Source organism: Natrix helvetica (assembly GCF_964273705.1).
Source record: "Natrix helvetica genome assembly, chromosome: 5".
NCBI classification, from domain to species: domain Eukaryota; kingdom Metazoa; phylum Chordata; class Lepidosauria; order Squamata; family Natricidae; genus Natrix; species Natrix helvetica.
In genome coordinates, this window is record NC_138551.1 from 40,692,531 (window position 1) to 40,712,997 (window position 20,467).

General features: G+C 37.7%; 1 protein-coding gene across 3 annotated transcripts in view; it reads left to right on the top strand.

Moving 5' to 3' along the window:
- LOC309392843 (glypican-5-like) overlaps positions 1 to 20,467 on the top strand; it is a 349,548-nt gene that overhangs the window by 20,169 nt on the left and 308,912 nt on the right. For all 3 annotated transcript variants that reach the window (XM_081954332.1, XM_081954333.1, XM_081954334.1), the window contains exon 2: positions 16,180 to 16,341. In XM_081954332.1, the coding sequence (XP_081810458.1) occupies positions 16,180 to 16,341 (162 nt within the window). The remainder of the gene's footprint in view (positions 1 to 16,179; positions 16,342 to 20,467) is intronic.

The following is a 20,467-nucleotide window of genomic DNA, read 5'->3' on the forward strand; positions in this document are numbered from 1 at the left end:
ATGGGGCTGATTTTGAGTATATACTGCATATTTAGGAAGTGGGAAAACCAAAGCCACTTTCAAAAACAATTTTGCCTCCTAATTTTCAAAAATAGAAAGAATATGATTATATGACCATCCATTATCAATACATATGTTAAAACAGTATTTTTCACATTAAGACACACTGGACCATAAGACGCACATTAGCTTTAGAGTAGGAAAACAAGAAAAAAAATCTGCCTCTGCTCCCAGCATCCATCCGGTATTCATCTGGCTTGCGTCCTTACAGCAAACAGCCTGGTCGGCTTCAGTATGTTATTGCAGCCCAACATGGCTCATTAGGGCTCCGCTCCATTGCATCCACCACCACTCAACTGAACTGAGCTGCTGCCACCTCCGGGGAATGCTAGAGCCTTCGCTGCCGAGCAGCTGATTGGTGGTTGGATCGGCCTCTTGGAATACTGCCAATCAGCTGTTCTGACAGCGGAGATTGCTACTGCCTATTGCCACCACCACTGTCTATTGCTGCTGATCGCTGCCATCGCCGCCTTTCACCATTTGCCACCACTGAACGCAACTGCTCGCTATTGCCACCTATCACCAATGCTATTTGGTGGCGGCAATCAGTGGCAATTGGCGGCAATGGTGGCAGCAATCCCCACCACCTAGAACAGCTGATCAGCAGTATTCCAGGAGGCTGATCCAACTGCTGATCAGCTACTTGGCAGCGAATGCTATAGCCTTCCCCAGCAGCAGTGAACAGTGGCATTGGTAACAGGCAGTGGCAAATGCAGCTATCCCCCTCCCCCCACTGCAATATTCGCTCTATAAGACATTTCCACCCACTTTTGGGGGGGAAGTGTGTCATATAATGCAAAAAATATGGTATATTTTTAATTGACAGGTGTTTTTGATAGACTCATTGTTTCTAGAGTATGGAAATCTAATGAATTTGCCTATCAATCTTTTTGTAGATTCAGAACCAATTCTTCAATGACTGTAAGCAAGCTACTGTATATCCACCTAATATAATTGATTTTTTGTCTAGTGGAGATGAGAATCTCATCATTCAAATCCATGAATGATGATATAATGTATCCAAGTGCCAATCTTCAATTGTTTCCTTTTTTCAAATGGGTAAATACTGATCCGTGTTACAAAATGATATTTTAGTTTATATTAAAATGATATTTTATTTTTGATATTTTTTAGAATGAGTATTAAAAAAACTATTCACTTGTGTCTGTCCATCTAAATGAGAACTAATTTGGATATGTATTTATTACTATTATGTGGGATTCTCTGTCCAAGTAGATGAAAATAACAGGAAAATAAAAATGGCCAACCTATAATGAGATCTCAAATATTCTCAAGGAGAATGTGAAATAAAATCAGGTGAAGAACTGTTAGCATAGGAATATAATTGACAATTATTTTTTTTAACTTAATGATAGTCAGGACTTTAAAAGCAATTCCTGATGTTTTTCTTGAAAAAGATAACTACATGCCTAAGTTTCTATCAGCAAATTATATCAGATACATTTAGTAAATAAAGTCTTATTTTGCCTTGAAATGTAGCTGGTCACATCTAACTCAGAAACAAACAGTACTTGCTTTTTCATATGACAAGTTAACTCATAAAAATATGACAATGTTGGATAATTGCTTTGTCTTTTTTATTAATATGATTATTGGCTACTTTCTACAATGCCTTGCCTTGCCTTTTTTCCTTAAGCTTCAATGAATGCACAAACTTCCCATTATTGTGGCTTATTATTAATAAATATTTTTCTGAAGCTGTCAACATTTTTGAAGGCTATCTTGTGTCTTCTGATTTACCTTTGATAAAAGATGTAATTGATGTAAAAGATACATTTGACCAGTGCTTTTCTTCCACTGTTTTGGGAGAATACATATAAAAATCTTCTTTACATTTGCAAGTATTCTGTTATGTGAAAAATTAATACATAAAAACTTTGGTCTAGAGAAGTTAAGGTGTATAAAATAGCTGTTGGGTTTTTTTCTATGGTAGGAAAAAAAAAACACTTGTCATGTACTGCATAGGCCATGTACTGAACACATCATGTATTAAGGAAGCTATAACGTACTTTTTGGAAAGCACTTGATTTCTCCACTCTACCCTTCACCCCATCCCAGTTCAAAGTATCTAGTATATAGAAATGATCAGGGATGTTTATTCTTGCAATAATTCACTTAATGTATATAGATTTTGCTGACATGAATTATAAACTAGATTGCACATCTGGTATGTGGCTTCTTAGATTCTACCTTAATGGAAACATTATGAAAACATTTGCGAGCTGACAATTCCCATCATCTCCAGAGAGCATGACCAGTGATCAGAGATGAGGACACAGGCAATATAAAATATTTGAAGGGCTGTAGATTGGAGGAGGCTGCCATAAAGATTTTGTGGGGAGCTCTGGAAAATATTCAAGATTGCACCTACATTAGGAGATGTCAGCAGTAGCAATTCAAGATAGGATAGATTTTGAAAATTTGAAATTCTCTTTAGCAAATTGAATATTACTTTCAGACATTTATAGAACTGTCAAAAAATACATCCTAACTCATGCACACACATGTGCCATTTCCTACTGAGTCCTTTAAATAAGGACATTTGAAAGATAGGAAATGTATACTTTAGGTGAAAATAATCTTTATAAACAAATCTAGTATTTACATCTCCTTTATTACAATTTTCCCTTTAATACATTTAAAGAACTGACAGAAATACTTTGTATGGTAACTCATGCATATATATGTGTACTATTTCTTTCTGAACCCTTTAAATAATGACACTTGAGAGATAGATATGTATTTTATATGAATCATAATGATCTTTTTAAACAACTCTAGTATACACCATCTTCCTTATTACAATTTTCCCTTTCGGATCTAAATAGTAAATTGGATTTTGGCTGAACAGGCCATAGCTGGATTCAACTGACATCTTTTTTGTTTCTGAATAATAGATCTTATGTTTCATTGCTCTCTTTTTTTTGAAAAAGGAAACATATCTTTGATAAAGATGGAGTAAATTTGCACACACACACACATGTTCTATCCCAATCATAATTCTATCGTATGCCAGATGTGGAATGTATTTTATTAGCACTGCAACCCTTTGATTTATAAGAATGAATAATCAAAAATATCTTTGGAATTACAATGTAACTTCAAATGTTGATGCAGATGTTTATTAAGAAGGTAAATTCTTTAGGAAATTCTGGCTTATATCATGGATATAAAATTTAATTCTAGGTATTGAAATCCAGAAAGCTGTTTGAATCTGTTCTGTTAACCTAGTGAACCATGCTTAACAAATGCTTGATTTTGGATTGTTAGCTAATTATGTAATCAATCCAATATTAATTGAATACAGAATCATATATGCAATTAGAATATGAGGATAACAATTCCAGCTTCAAATAAAAAAATGATTCCATTCAGCCAAAATACAACTCTGTATGCTGTTTAATATAAAATCACAGTGAACTGATATCCTTGAATACTTTGAGAGGAAATACACCTAAAACCTTGGATTGATTGCACTGTATTTCCCATGGAAATAGGTTTGTAGGAATTAACATTTGAAGTGCTGAGCATTTGGACGTTTTAAAGCTCATCTATGTACTTTTTATAGCATTGTATCTGTAACAACTTCTTTCAAAGAAAAACAGAGTATTAACATGAAATGCAAAAAAAGATTTCGCTACTAGATTAGTATATATGACTCTTAGTTTGTTGAACTAACAGTTTTACGATTACCTTGTTGGGGAAAAGAGAACGGCTGTTTAAATATGCAGTTATAATTTCCATTTGAATTTTAATATAACTTTGTGCTTTCCAAACAGTATGTATATGAATGTCTTGCTTTTTATAAGTTTCATATTTCAGAAGTCTTCAGCTTCTATGATTTCTAACATTAAATTAAATTGAAAGGAAGATATCATGAGGGAACATCTCATATTAGAAGAGTCAGGGAACTTTAGAGTAACGAATAGGTTAGCTATTTGTTGTACCTGACAATAAAATAAACCCCAAAACACTACAAAGAGAATGTTGAAATAAATTCTTATGCATTCAAGTTAGAAAACAAAACTCTATTTCATAGCAGAACAAAACTTGAGGAGTTGCAAGATAAAATTCATCATCATTTTCATTTGCATACGACTCTGAATATTCTGATTCAGATCACCAATCAAAATATTCACCCAAAATATGCTAATAAACAAAAATGGAATTCTAAAGCAAATACATTAGATGGGAAATGTGTCCAATATGATGAGAAGATGCATACACCAAATCAAATGGAGTGGAATCAAATGGAATGAATAGATTCATCTGTCTTTTTTGACTAGATTTGTTAATGTGTAACTGGTGGGAAATGACTTTTCTAAAACGTGGATGAATTTGTGACTAATTTGACCCATTTCTTAAACATGGTTCTGTCATGTTATAAAACTTGAAACATATGTTCTGTTCTTAGGAAAAAGCCAGCCCTCCGTTATTAAAACTGCTGATTTTGAATCCATAATAGGAAAAAACTGCTTTGGATTCAGCACAATGAAGGTAGTTCACAACACCAGGCCATTGGAGGAAAGCAGATCGCCATTGAACATGGCATATTTGATGGGTGACTTTGGGCCAGACTCTTTATCTCAGCCCTAGGGAGGAGTCAATGGAAAACTATTTATGAAAAACCTTGCCAAGAAAACTGCAAGAATTTGTTCAGACAATCTTGGATAATTAGATATCATTGAACTTTGGGGAGGGGGGGGAGAAAAAACCAGTAACTATCTTATTTGCCAGAAAGTGATCTTCAGCCCAAGAAGAGAATTAGAATGTTTATCAGAACAACCAACTATCAGGAGAAGGTGAAAAGATTAGGTTACAGGTCTTTGTTCTAAATGGTAAAGGGCACTTACGAACAGATGGAATTGGAATCATTTTTTTTAAAATTAGGAAAGTAATTCCATACTGTAAGTTTAAACTGTGTAGCAGATTTTTAAAAAGGAAACTCTACTGTTCAAAATATTCAATAGCAATTGGACCCCCAAGTAATATGAATATCTTTGATAATTAAAACCAGTATTGAACATGAGCTGGAGCTGAAAAATCCACTCATGCTTATCTGGGAACCCCACTGATCTTAAGGGGACTTATTTTGGAGTAAACATATATATTATTGTATCTTAAACAATGCTTTGTAGATAAACTTATTTTATAAATGATAGAGGAATAATATGAACTTTAAACTTCAAAATACCTTCCAAATTTATTCCCCATAGATGAGCTTCATGGATTTACATCTGTGAAACATAACAGGAAATTCGAACAATATTTATTTTTCAGACAAATATGCTCTCTCACTCTTGCACAAAATTCAACTGTCTGACTTGCAGTTTTCCAAATGGGATTTCCTTCAAAGTCCATTCTAATAAAAAGGAATTAATATGATAAATGGAAAAAGAGCTTTTATATTAATAGCTATTCTGTAAATCATGAAAATAAATTAAAATTAGCCAGGCAAAATAGGAAAATTAATAATTGAAAAGTGGTACAAGGTAGATAGTGTAAGCTTTATGTTACAGAGGCAACAGAGATTTGCTTTGACAGAGATTTGTGCCGCAAAGGCAATTCTCTTCACTGAAGCAAAGAGGCTAGAAAGATATGCTTTCTAGCTTCCAAGCCTATCCTTCTTTCCTGTAAGGTTAATTTTTTTGATGAAGCAATGAATGGCAGGACCTTTCAAAGATGGGAAACAAGCAGGGATACTTGTAAAGGCAGAAGGCAGAGGATTAAGATCCAGCATGGCGTTAGATGGAGAATCTTTCTGTATTGCTTCTCAATTCTCTGAGTTCATCATGAAACCTTCTTGTGTTGCCTTGGGTTATGGATCAGGAAAAGTTTTTAATTAAAGTAAATATGGTGGGACCTAGAAAAAGGGCTTGACTTCCTCTTCTTTGTGGCAACTCCTGAGATATTGGAACACTGTTATCATGTCTCCCCTAGTCTTCCTTTTCATTAAACTAGACGTACCCATTTCCTGTAACTGTTCTTCATATGTATTAGCCCAGTGCCCTAATCATCTTTGTTGCTCTTCTCTGCACTCTTTCTAGAACAGGGGTGTCCAAACTTGGGAACTTTAAGACTTGTGGACTTCAACTCCCAGAATTCCCCAGCCAGCCATGTGGACTTGTGGAAGTCCACAAGTCTTAAAGTTCCCAAGTTTGGACACCCCTGTTCTAGAGTCTCCACATCTTTTTTACATCACCTTTTCTGTGATGGCGTCCTCTTTTTTGGAGCATCATTTCTCCAAAGATAAGATTGACCCCACCTTGTTGCTATTCTGAGAACATTTAAGAATAGACAAATTTATGTTTGGGGCTGATTTCAGATCCACTTTCAAGGGCTTTTAAATGTGAAAAGAGAGTAATTTGTTTCCCAGAAATTCCTGATATAATTTGGTATTTTGCCATCATGGCTTTATGGTATTGTTCAGGGGACCTGAAATGAGTTGTTCAGTGGTTCCTTTTCTGTATATCCCTGCACGGATACTTTCTCTCCTTTAAAAAAAAATCTCAGTAACAAGTTGGAGTTACCATTTTTATTCATCTGAGCCAATATTGCTTTTGGACAATTATTTTATTTATTTATTAGGCTTGTTTGTCACCTATCTCACCTACAGGTGATTCTAATGGCTTAGAAACATCAAAAGCCAATACAACATTGAAGCACTAAATACTCATAATAACAGTAATATTCATAGAGTCCACAGATTAGCTTGGACTAAACACAAATAAATATTGGCACTTTATTTTCTCAATAGAATAAGTGATTATTTGCAATAAAATTGATTATAGGTTAGAGACACCTTAATTTCAGAAAGATAATTGCTTTCAGTTAAATTCTTTCCTAAATGCTTATTTATTTATTAGAATGGGATTTAAAACTTTTCCTTTTCTTGACAAATGTAAAGCCTACCAAATTTATGCATGTAAATTGAGTGGGAATTTCATGCATCTCTACAAAACCTTAATGAAAGAAGGAAAAGCGGAAGGAAAATGGGAAGTTGCCAATGGTCCTCTCCACTTTTGATGATTTATGTTGATGAAACTGAGAATGTTGCAAGAAGCATGTGCCAATCAACAGGTATAAGTTTTAAATAGAATTAAATGACTTTCCTTTGAAAGAAAATTATTAAGAAGTGGGACTATGTGAAGATTTGAATTAACTTCTAAATGAAGTTAAGATGACATCTTGGGTCAACGATCTGACTTGCTGACTTTAGAAAAATCAATTGAACGGATTTTATTTTCTGTATTCCTGCACTACCACTACCACTCTTTCACCGTCCTTGTGTTGTATGCTGTCATGGCATTTTACAGAAATATGAAGTGTTTTATGAAGTCTAAAACTAAAATAAGGAATGCATCAGTATAAAATTGCTGAGCTAATATTTTCCATGCTTAAATGTGAACTGTCCTTCATTTATTTATTGATTCCATTCGCTTCCCAACCCTGTCCATGCTGGCGTTCTGTGGAGGTCTCAAACATGTTTTTAACAGACATATTGTTTGCCTTATTTGCCTCCAGTATGCCAAATAAAGATAATAAAACTTTATGTTTAAGTTGTGGGAATTTTATATAGAGTGTTTCAATCATATATTGGATAGCAACCATAGATTTTACTTGGAATTTGGGAGCAGTAACTTACTATTCACCCTAGTAATTTTATTACTGAGCTGTCATCCCATTCCATACAGACTCAGTACAAAAACAGACTATTATAACTCTCTGCAGATTTTACAAATGTGGCATTAAGTCTTAAATCAGAGATGGGGAATTGGACACTACTTGGATAAAATATTGCCAACAGTTGGACTACGGATTCTTGCCATTTCAAAGATAGCATTCAGTCATGACTTGGACATGTAAACTGGAGAACTTGACTTTATAGCTTATGGTCTAGTTGTATGCTATCAGCAAATGGAATTGATTCCGATCTGTATTTTACAATAGCCACTGCAAATAAAGTATGTATTAAATGATCTCCACTTAAATAGAGCCATTGGAAACTTGATTCTCTTTAGCAGAAGCATTTTCTATCTGGCACATTAAACAGAACTATTATTTTTTTTATTTTGTTTCTGGAAGGAAATCCGTTTCCACTTCACCATTTCCACTGCTAAAATAATTGCTTCTATTCAGGCTGAGGTAAAGATATTTCATTTTTCTCTGAAAAATCCACAGCTAAATCTCTGATTTCATACTCATAAACATTTGCGCCTGTGCATGCGTGTACACACACGTGCCCCCCCCCCCGATCTTGGGGGAAAGGACAGAAAGACAAAGTGATAATGAATAAAATGGTATTAATAAAAACGGTCATGCTGCAGCAACAAGAACATTTTCATAGGTGCCTAAAATTCCTATTTATGTTTTAAACACATGAGCACTGCCCCCTAGAGTCAGGAACAGCTAGCGCATATGTGTGAGGGGAACCTTTACCGTTACTTTACTTTATGCATTTTTGGAATTCAAAAGGTCAGAGGTTTCGCCATTTGATAATTTTTTAATGGTGCCACAATATCTAGAAAGTATCATTTAAAATTCTGTCAATTTAGACAATTTGCCTTTAGAAAAATGATTGGATTAAGGGTTTTATATGTTTTTGTTTTCAACTTGTTATTTTCAGTCGTTCTTCTCCTTTATTGCATGGGATGTGTGTATATTATTGCATCATGCAAAAATTAATACAAAAGCTGTTCTGTAGGGAGAACGAGGCAAACAGGGACTGAGGCAAGGCAGGTTGAAGCTAACACAACCTTTATTAACAGTGACAAACAGCTTATAAGTACAGCAGATCTCGGACCGGCAAACAGCGGCAAAAGACAGCTGACAGCTCTTTTATAGTCGAGCTGTAAGGCGTGTAATCAATCAGGCTGCTGCGTCTTAGCCAATCAGGAGTAGGCAATGCAAGTCTATGGCAGGGAAAGTTCAGTACATAACACCCCTCTCCTCCCAGTTGGCACATGCGTAATCCGCCAAGTACGCTGGCCGATGTCAGATCCGCCCCGATCGTCTTAGTTCTGGGGCGGTGGCCTTGGGAGGAGTCTCTGCTGGCTGCTCCTGCGGAAATGCTGGAGACTGAGCAGCCGAGACGGCAGGACGAGTGACCATCACTGGACAAACTGGACTATCAGGTAGGGTTGGCGATGAGAATTCATTGGAGATGGGAGCAGAAACGGCTTCAGGCGGCGTTAGTTCGCCAGGGTAGGATTGGGCCTGCCCTGGTTGGAAGTCTGAGGCACCGGTCGATCTTCGTCGAAGTTGATTAATGTGTCGGTGCCACTCCCTCCCATCGTCGAGCTGGACCCTATAAGAGTAGGGTCCAGTTAGCTGTATTATTTGTCCAGGGAACCACCCTGGTTTAGCTCCAAAGTTCTGAGCGTAGACCAGGTCTCCCAAGTCAAAGGCTCAAGCAGTGCTGTCAGTGTTGGGGCTTTTTTCTGAAACATAGCTGGGGTGCAGCCGGTCCAAGGTTGTCCGGAGCCGGCGTCCCATTAGCCGTTCTTCTGGGCTTTGGTTGGTGACTGGGCATGGTGTTGTATGTTGCGCCGGGAGGTATTGGGACAATTTATTTTGTCAATTACCTGGCCCCAGGCGGCCCGCCTCCTTAGCAGACTGGATGGTCCATTCAGCCAGGCCGTTGCCTGCCGGGTGAAACGTAGCTGTGGTCGCATGGCAGATGCCTAGCTGGCCTAGGAACATTTGGAATGGTGCCGACGTGAACTGGGGCCCGTTGTCAGACACCACCACATCAGGCAACCCATGGGTTGCAAAAAGTCTTTCCAGTACCTTAATGACGGCCTCTGAAGTGGTGGATGGCATGAGTGCCAGCTCCACCCACTTAGAGTAGGTGTCCACTACAAATAGAAAATTCTGCCCCAGAAATGGGCCAGCGAAATCCAAATGGATTCTTGCCCATGGAGCCCGGGGCATGTCCCACTCTCTGGCGGGCACTGACGGGAGAGCTGGCCTTGACTGCTGGCACTGTTGGCAGGCAGCCACCCAGTCTTCTATCTGCTGGTCAATTTTGGGCCACCACACGTAGCTCCTGCCCAGCGCTTTTATGCGCACAATTCCGGGGTGAGCAGTGTACAGGCAACTCAAAATTGGCGCCCTAAGCTTGGGGGGAGGTACTACCCAATTTCCCCACAGCAGGCGTCCATTGAGAACGGATAGCTCACGCTGGCGTACATAAAAGGGCTGGAACTGCTGACCTACTGGCCCTTGTGACCACCCCCTGCGCACCCAGTCCAGCACTTTGGAGATGGCAGGGTCAGATGCAGATAGCCTCACAATATCCCCGGTAGATACTGGCATCGCTAATTCCTCTACGAGGAGGACTGAGGCAGTGGGAGCAGGGTCCTCCACTGGCGCTGGCAAAGGGCAGCGACTGAGGGCATCCGCATGCCCCAAATTCTTCCCTGGCCTATAGACAAGCTGATAATTGTATGCTGCCAGAAAAACGGTCCATCTGGACATTCTTGGAGATAAAATTTGCAGGGTCTGGCGGTCTCCTGCCAAGAGACCCAAGAGGGGCTTGTGGTCAGTAACCAACTGAAAGAACCGACCATAGACATAATCATGAAAATGCTTGACCCCTGCTACAGCAGCTAGAGTCTCTTTGTCTAGCTGGCTGTAGTTTCTTTCCGCAGCTGAGAGGGTGCGGGAATAATAGGCAATCCAGTAGAGAATGTTCCTCCTCTCTAACCTCTTTTATACCCAGTTTTGGGATAGTGTACAATTGTAAAAATAACTTTTGAAGGCATTGGTCCCAAATATCTTTGAATTCATCCCAAATTAAAATAATTTTCTCCATCTGCATTAGTACATTTCTTCTCCTTTAATTATACCTTTTAGTTCTTTCTTGTTCCCTTTAGTGAACAACTTTCAACCCCTTTTTTTCTTGATCAACAGTATTTTCCCACAGGAAGATTTCTTACATTTAATTTTCAAAGTCTTCTTTTTCCCCCAAGCAAAGACATTGTCCTACAGGAAAGATTCCTGTAATTAATTTCAAAGTCTTAGTTCAAATCCATCTAGCCCTTTAGTCTGTTTATAACCTTCCAAAATCCATATTTAATTGTCCTACTGCTGTTTATTCCAAAATAGTTAAACCCTTAAACTTACATTAAAAATATTTTGTTAGTGGCTTGAAGGAGACTCCCTGATGTAATATAATGAAACTTCATGTCTCAAGGTTCTTAATAGACAAACAGCAGTTATCCAAAAGTAATTCTGAAAGGAAACATGCAAATCCCGTGTCTCTGCATTTTGTTGAATTTTTGGATGACAGCAAAAAGTACTATTCAGAAAGTCAATAGAAGGTAACTCAGCAATTCCTTAATTGCATTCTTTATCATATACTCTCCTTTCTCATTCCTTGAATTTTATAAAAAGTGCAGATATTGTTCTCTTTGTAGCATTTTACCTCTTTTCTTTTTCTGCAAAAAATCCATTAAGTAGAAAATATTGCACATCACCTTTTAAAGAAACCCTAAGATTGGAATCTGGAAGCATTCTGTCCTGTTTTTTAGCATTCAAATAAAAATTGGATCCAATCCAAATCCCTGGCTAAATTACACAATGGTTCACTCAGATGCCTGTTTTCCTCAATCTCCGGTACTTCACAAAGAAACTGGAGCACTGCAGCAGGATTGGAAAAGGCTGAAACACAAGGCCTTCAATAGATGCAATCAAATAGATAATGCTGATGTAAAATGGCTACAACAACACACATTCTATAATTAGCTCCCTATTCTCTCTCTCTTTTGCACAAAATATTAGAATATGTTCCGTAAATCACAATTGTTAAGATATGGAGAAGCAGTCAGATGGCTGATCAAAACTAAATAATATTTTTTAAAAAAATAATAATATTCCAACAGTAACATATTCGTTTCCAATAAAAATTAAAACTAAAAACAATCTGCTTTTAATACAAATCTACTGAATTTTCAATATTTATTTTATATTTCTCATACAGTACCTCCATTCTTTTTTTCTGTATCAAAACTTTATTGTATTATCTAGTAAACTAGATTTTTGGGAAGTCGTTATTAGCTGCGAGATCCAACTTTCTTAAAAATAATTTTACAAGATTTTTTTGAGAAATAATTATTGTAATCTGTTTGTGTGACCTGTTTGTTTTTCTATCTACAGTGAATATACTACATACCCTACATACCTGTTAAAAGGCCATGTAAATTTAAAAAAAATCAGATTAAGATGAATCACTTAATCTTTAATATAATGTATATGCTGTACAATTCAGTTGAAAAACAAACGGAAATCTTTTAGTGAAAAATAGCAATAAAAATGTACAATGACTTTGTTTCAATAGTTGCATAATCCTTAAACTAAGATTTTGTTAAAGCATCTTTTGATTTATTTTGACAGCATTCAATCTTTTGGGTAGGAACCTATCAGCATGGCAAATCTTGCCATGAAAAGTTTTGCTCACTTGACCTTGTAAAAGTGCTCCAAATCCATCGTATTGTGTGGGCGTATCCCCTCTGGACAAGCCTCTTCAGGTCGACCACACAAATTATCAACTGGATTCCGAAACCTTGAGCATATGGAGATGCCATTCTTTTGTTGACTTGGATTGTTGTCGCATTGAAAAGTGAAATTCTTTTTCATCTTCAGCATTTTAGCAGAGGCTGTCAATTTTGTGTCAAAATTGACTGATATTTGTAACTGCTCATAATTCCCTCCACCTTGACTAAATTCCCAGTTCCAGCTAAAGAAAATAAGCCTCAAAGTATAAAGCTTCCACCATCATGCTTCACCATGTGTATGGTGTACGTTTGGTGATGCACAGTGTTATTTTTGCAATAAACATACTTTTTGGAATTATGGCCAAAAATTTCAATCTTGGTCTCATTAGACCATAACACATTTTCCCATATGCTTTTGTGAGACTTGCTGTAGGTTTTGGCAAAATGTGGCTGGGCTTGTATGTTTTCTTTGCAAGAAAAGGCTTATGTCTCGTCATGCTACCTCACAGCCCAGATATAGAAAAGAATATGGGAGATTGTTGACAACACATGTAGTACACCATCAGTACTTGCCAAAGTTTCTTGTAGCTCCTTTAATGTTGATGAGGGGCTCTTGACAGGCTCTTGGATCAGTTTTCTTCTTGTTTTGCCATCAATTTTGGATGGAAATCCAGTTCTTGATAATGTCACTTTTGTACTATATTTTTTCCACTTGTTGAGAACAGTCTTCACTGTGTTCCATGGTATATCCAATGCCTTGAAAATTATTCTGTCCCCTTTTCCTGACTGATACCTTCCAACAATTAGACCTGTTTGATTCTTTGTAAATCTCTCTGCAGACCTTATCTTTTGTTGTAAGAGGCAACTGAATCAATCCTACTAGAACAGCTGGACTTTATATGGACTTGTTCGGAGTCACTTTAATTGGTGGCAGACGTGTATTATTTAACATTACATTAAATGTGATTAGTTACTTCGGAACCCAGCACATCCCTACTTATAAAGGGTGTGCATACTTATGCAATTTTATTATTATTTTATTCTTCCCTAAAGGATTTCAGTGTTTTTCAATTGAACTGTGCAGCTAATATGTTATATTAAAAATGGGGAAAAAAGTGATTTATCTTGGTCTTTTTTTATATATCTCAAAAATGTATGTAGAAATAGGAATTATTTGCTTAGCATAACTGAGAATTGACTGGAACATACTCTATTTTGTGAATCAACAATTGTGGTTTTATATTTTGATGTTATTTCTAATAAAAGAATAATATGTGAACATATTTTTGCACTTCAATATTTATTTTCTTCAAGGTGCATAGTGAGTGGCTTTGACGTCCAGTTCTGGTAGATTTTGGTTGTCCAATTTCAGTACTAATGTATATTCAGATTCATGAAGATCTTAGAAAACCAACTGATTTGCCTTTCTTTGGGAAGCTTTCCATTACAAAAAATATCTTCATTCAAGTTAGCTGCTTTGAATAGTTTAATCTGGCTCTGAAGGCAGCATCTGCAGAAAGGTGGGTCACTGAATGCATTGACCCAGCAGCTTTGCAAGCTGGCGTACAGATGTGCCCGCAGCTTGAAATCAGGTATGAATTCCTCTGAGTGGTAATATGCAATGTGCCATTCAGTTATTCTGCTGTCTGGATTTTCTTCTTTCCTCATTTCCCTGTGCATCTATTCTATCTGTGGTGGTATGCTATGCATTACATTTCACAATATGAATGTTGCTCTTTTTAAAAGTATTGCTAATTTATGTCCTTTTATTTATTAAATTCATATAGCTGCTCATCTTTGATTTTGTGAGAATTCTAATTTCTTCAACAGCAGAATAATTGACTGCAAACAAAGTTATGTTGGAGTGTAGTAGCGAAATATTCTTTCCTAAAGCTAGCACTGAAGAACCAAAGTTTTCATATTCACAGTAGGATGCTTATGGTGACTCAAGAAAGTATACTGGGAATGTGGCTTGCTCTATGTTTTGTCTTTAAATACTCTTTGTTTTACATTGTGGTCTTTGGCATGTAAAAGATTTATTACATTCTACTTAGGAGAAATCTTTTTGCTATACATAGGCCCTCGTCTGCAGATATTCTCTTCACCTTCTATATGTTTCTCCAAGAAATTAATGGGGCAAGGAATCTTAGCAACCGACTGCTGCTAGGGTCTCTGTGTCACAGTTTCTTCTGTTTTTTGTATGGTGATTAATAGTTTTCCTGAAGATAAATATTTTCATCAAACCCAGTGTGAGATGCCTAGGTGGGAACACCTGCAGAAATTCCATGTCTTCATGATATACAGTCTTGGGATGAAGAAAGGTTACACAGTCTGTGTTGAACTATTCATTAATGCTGCTTTGTTTACTTCAGTGCCCACCATATGGATTTAAGATTCGGTAACAAAAAGAGCAGCCATATATGTCAAAGTCAATAATTGAAGCTCTAGAGAATGTAACTTAAATGAAAAAGAAGTTGATGTGCTTTGGAGAAAGTTTGTAAGATTCCTGCTATATCTTACATGTTAGCATTATCTGGCAGGACATGCTACTACATGTTAAAATACTGAGCTAAGACCTCCAATGAACAGATGTAGCCCATGCATTTATGAACAAGTTGCAATCACTAGGACAACTTGGCTGCATTATGATGACTATGTGTCCTTCTCATAGAAGTAAAAACAGCCACATACACATACAATTCTATTTCTCAATTGATATACCTTCAAATATTTTCCCCAGCTCCTGAAAGATTAGAGATTTATTTCATCACATATAGTGATATCAGTGGTTAGGTATTCAGTGCTTAAGCAGTGCATAGAGCAGCAATGGCGAACCTTTTTTGGCTTGCATGCCATAAGTGGGGGGAACGCAGGGGGGTCATGCGCAGGCGTGCTGCACCCACAATGAAATGTGCGACCCCCCCAATGTGCATGCGCGCACTACAGGCACTTCCCCCATTTTTTGCATGCTCTTTTCGCCCTCCCCAGGCTCCAGAGGCTTTATAGGAGCCCGGGGAGAACGAAAACAGCCTACCCTGCTCCCCGGAGGCCCTCAGGAGACTTCCCTGAGGCTTCTGGAGCACTTAAAACGATGCTCTGACCAAACTGGTTTGCTCGGAGCGTCGTTTTGAGCACTCTGGAGGCTTCAGGGAAGCCTCCTGAAGGCCGCTGAAGCCTCTGGAGCGCTCAAAACGACGCTCCGAGCAAACCGGAAGTCACTTCCGGTTTGCTCAGAGCATCATTTTGAATGCTCCGGAGGCTTCAGGGAAGCTCATGAAGCCTCCAGAGGGCCTCCGGGGGGGGGGGAGGTTCTTTTTGCCCTTCCCAGGCTCCCATAAAGCCTCTGGAGCCTGGGAAAGTGAAAAATGGCTTCAAAATGGCGAATTCAGCTGGCCAGTGCTGGCCAGCTGACAGGGCAGCGCCTCACGTGTCCTGACAAATGGCTCCGTGTGCCACCTGTGGCACGCGTGCCATAGGTTCACCATCCCGGGCATAGAGTTTAAATTCTTTATTCTTTGATAACACAATATTACTTTGCTGGTAAGAAATGTTTTTGGTCTTTTTACTAAATACATTTTCATTTTATTTTTTGTTGGTACAGATTCCAGTTTACAGATTTGCCAACATAAATCACCAACATGTTGCACTAAGAAAATGGAAGAAAATTATCAAGCAGCTGTTAGAAGAGAGAGAATAGAGAACACTCAGATACTAAATTTTGAACTGAAATATATGATTGTTGGGCACATTACAGCTTTTCAAGGTAGGAATCCTGATATTATGGTAAAGCTTTTCAATTTATTTAAACATTTAAAATTATGTTTGCTATATTACTTCTTCCAATATGTAATACTAGTCAGATGGATTCATTTTACAGGATGCCTGACTCCAAAGTGACTATGATTGTCTGAACAAAATATACTACATGTATTATAAAAACACAACAAAGGCTCTAAAACCATGATTTCCCAGAGCCTGGGAGAAAGCCAGATTTTAAATGACTTTTGGAGCAGGATAAGGGTGGAAACCTAAAAACATGATAGAAAAGAAACAGTTCTCTAACATTGTCATCAGTCCCCAGTATTCAGAGATGCACTTCTGAAAATAAAAATTCTGTTTAAATATTTCCCCTTTTATTTTCCCCTGTTTGGCAAGAGATCAGTGTGCTAAGGATCAAGCTATGCAGTCATTTAAGAATTAACATCATTGATGACATATAAACAATCTCCTGCCACTATTAGACTTCTGTTTTGTGGGACTGGTTTCTATATGATTTCTGTTTTGTGGGACTGGTCCTTTATTCTACAGAAATGATATATTTATTTATTTATTTAGTTTGTCACTCGTGTACAAGATAACAGGAATAAGAATAAACATGAATAAGAACTACAGGGAATGGGTACAAATAAATGGGGACAGTTGGACAGGGATGTTAGCCACGCTGGTGTACTTATGCATGACCCCACTGACCTCTTAGGACTGGGGTGAGGTCAACAGTAGACAGTTTAAGGTTAAAGTTATGGGTGTTTGAGGATGTGACAACATGGAATAACATTCTGGTGTCATTAATTTCTGTATGAACAGGTGTTGCTGTAGATTAAGGACAGGTTCATACTAATGGAACCTAATAAACAGGTTTCATATTTTAGGTAATTTGCATACAAGACCACAAGCAAAACAACAGGCAGCTTGTTTGTCCCTAAGGTTTTCACACGTGTATAAATGTATTGTTACTTGGATGGTAGAAATTTGCTTTGGCTGTTTGGTATTCTAAACTGCAAGCAATAGAGGAGGGGAGCTAGGATGAAGGGGTGTGGAAGATCCGATTTGCTTTATTTCACTGCCTGGAAGAAAATAGTCTTAGTCGTATTCCACATAGTTCTGGAAATCTGGCACCGAGTCACATTTGACTCCTCTGCTTGCCAAAGGGGAAATACAGAGCCATTGTTGGCTGACAGTGAATTATTCAGGTGATCTTTCAGCATCATTATAGAATAAAGCAAAGGTCAGAATAGATTAACCTGTCAGACCCTGAGGTCAGTCAAGCAGCTTTATTGCTTAACTGAGTGAAATCGGTCATTAGACTTTTCAAAGTAGCTTGAATTTACAAGCACTTTCCAGAAATAGCTGTCCAAATTATTGTATTGTAAATGATTATAAACTTGCTTTGTCCACCTAAGGTGAGAACATGCCAGCATTTCTGCTTTGCCTTCTTAAAGTCTCAAAGGGTCATTTATTCCTTGGGTTGGCTGAGATTTCAAAAGGTGCTCTAAATCCTTTATTCAGATGACACTGTATCCACATTCTATTGCTTAAGCAGGGACCTTTGGTTTTCATTTCTTTTTTCATTCTGAAATCATTTTCCCTGCATTTAGCTTGGTTTATTGTTTTGTGACATCATTATGAAGCATTAAAGGCGCCATGCCTCAAGCTGATCTGCTGACATAAGCCTCTTTCACTTTTCCATGAGGAAAAGTGTTGTGCTGGTGGAACCATTGATACTTGGCCTGAATATCAAATTAGCCAATTCAAAACCTCAACAATTGGTAATATGTATCTTCAGGAACCTATGATCTTTCTTTCTTTCTTTCTTTCTTTCTTTCTTTCTTTCTTTCTTTCTTTCTTTCTTTCTTTCTTTCTTTCTTCTTTCTTTCTTCTTTCCTTCTTTCTTTCTTTCTTTCTTTCTTTCTTTCTTTCTTTCTTTCTTTCTTTCTTTCTTTCTTTCCTCTCTTTTCCTCTCTCTCATTAATATTTCTTACGTATCCCAGAATGTTTATCCTAAAGTTTCTTTAAATTTTAATTTAGATGAGATAACAAATGACGGAATACAGATTGCTACAGAATAAGATACATAATGCTCTATCTAGAAAACCATGACCCTCTTGAATTAAGGCCACTCTTTAGAAGGTAGGAAGTAGAAAGAGTCCTGCTACTGATATTCCCAACAGTAAAGTTATATTTTAAGCAGCTGTTCCCCTATCATGTTGCTTTAATTAACATGTGGGAATAACTTGTAATTGAAGTAGGAATAACTGTAGAAAATATAAGGTTGTATTATTCTTTAGTTATATGAATGTGTTTAGATTTACACTCTGGTAATAAATGTGGTGAAACATCAATATTTTTCCACATTTATTGCATTTGTGGAAGCTGATCCAAAGCACCACTTAGGGTGACCTTTTCTATTGGAGGTTCTAGTTGTCATGCCTGAAGCAGATTCAGAAAATTCTGCATTCCTCTGGCTGAAGCCTGGGAATCAGCAGCAATCAAGTATCTTAGGCTCCTTCAAAGATCATCCAGACTGTGCTATCAGTCAAATGATGGGTCTCCTGTTCCCTAGCAACTGTGCAAGTCTTGTATGCAGCCTATAGTCCAGAAACGGAGGTATTTGGTGCATCTTCTTGCCAGACAAGATGACATCAGTTTTAATTAATTCTCACCTGGCAATAGCCCTACTCAGCCTGACACTGTTGGGAACAATGAAGCGAACTTTTCCATGAAAGTCTTGAATCTTGAGCTTGGAGGGGTCAGTCTTTTAGAAGGATACCATTCCATGACATAGACACAATGATGCCAGTTGGTACCACAGGCAGCTTTGCTTAGTATAATTTCCTTAGATTTGTTGAATTTGGTTGGACTAGGCAGTCACATTCATCTCCTGCTCCAGGAAGGGTCACAAGTCATATGCCAGCTAAAACTGGACAAAGGTTTCCAGGCTGTGTTCTCCATTTATTCTTCTAAGAATGGGCATGATTTTAGCAGGACACCAAAGTAGTGCATTTATTTCCCCAGAAACCGTACCATCTATTGAAAAGAAAATATAAATAAATATTAGGACCAGACCCCTAAGGCCCAGCTTTAGCCTGTTTCATCTCATGCACCTAGTAAAACATCCATTTTCTCAATGGCTTGAGAAAATCTTTAACAGCAACTATAGCTATTAGGGTTTATTGGCAGTATCATCAGCATAGTGATGGTATCACATCTTGAATCATCACGTAATGATCTTATGCCTTATGATCGGAAAAGACCGACCCCTGTAACATTTCAATTAGACAGACTTCTTCTTTAGTACCTTGGCCTAGAAATTCCTCAGTCCTCAGCGGTTTATGAGAATATCAGGATCAAAGTTACCAACAGCCTCTAAGAGGCCAAATAAGACTAAGAGGGGTGTGTTCCACCATTCAGGGATCCTAGATGCTGTATCTGTCTCATGGCTGTGACAATGTTTAAGTTTTATGGGTACCACTTAAACTTTATATGGCTTACACCTTTATTATTTTCAGAACATACTTTTCCAGATAGAATCTGCCAGGTCACCATGGCTTAATAGAGAGGATGCTGTGAGTACTCGTTTACTCTCTTGTTCTTCAAGGAACTGGGGAAGGTAGTCCTTTTACTCAGGACGTTTTTGAATAATTAGGACAGCAACAATTTTTTTTTTTAAGTTGAGATTGTTTTTATAATAATAATAATAAATATTTATTTCTTAGCCGCACCCTCTCCCGAAGGACTCGGGGCGGCGTACAATGAAACATATGAAATAAATATGGACAAAACAAACATATAACAGAGACATATACCGAGACATACACAAGGAGGAGGTCGGCTGATAAATAAAACAATTAAAATACAGTATTTAAAAACCCCTAGATAATTAAATATAATTAAAATACCCAGTAAAAGCCCGTCAGGAGCGATATGGTTAGATCAAAGTTGAGCCAGGCCAGCTACTTGGAATAGGTGGGTCTTAAGCTTAATACGAAAGGAGCGGAGGTCAGAGGTATTCCTAATATCCGGAGGGAGGTCATTCCACAGGGCTGGGCCCGCCACAGAGAAGGCTCTACTCCTAGGTGCCGCCCCCCGACACTGTCTTGTGGACGGCACCT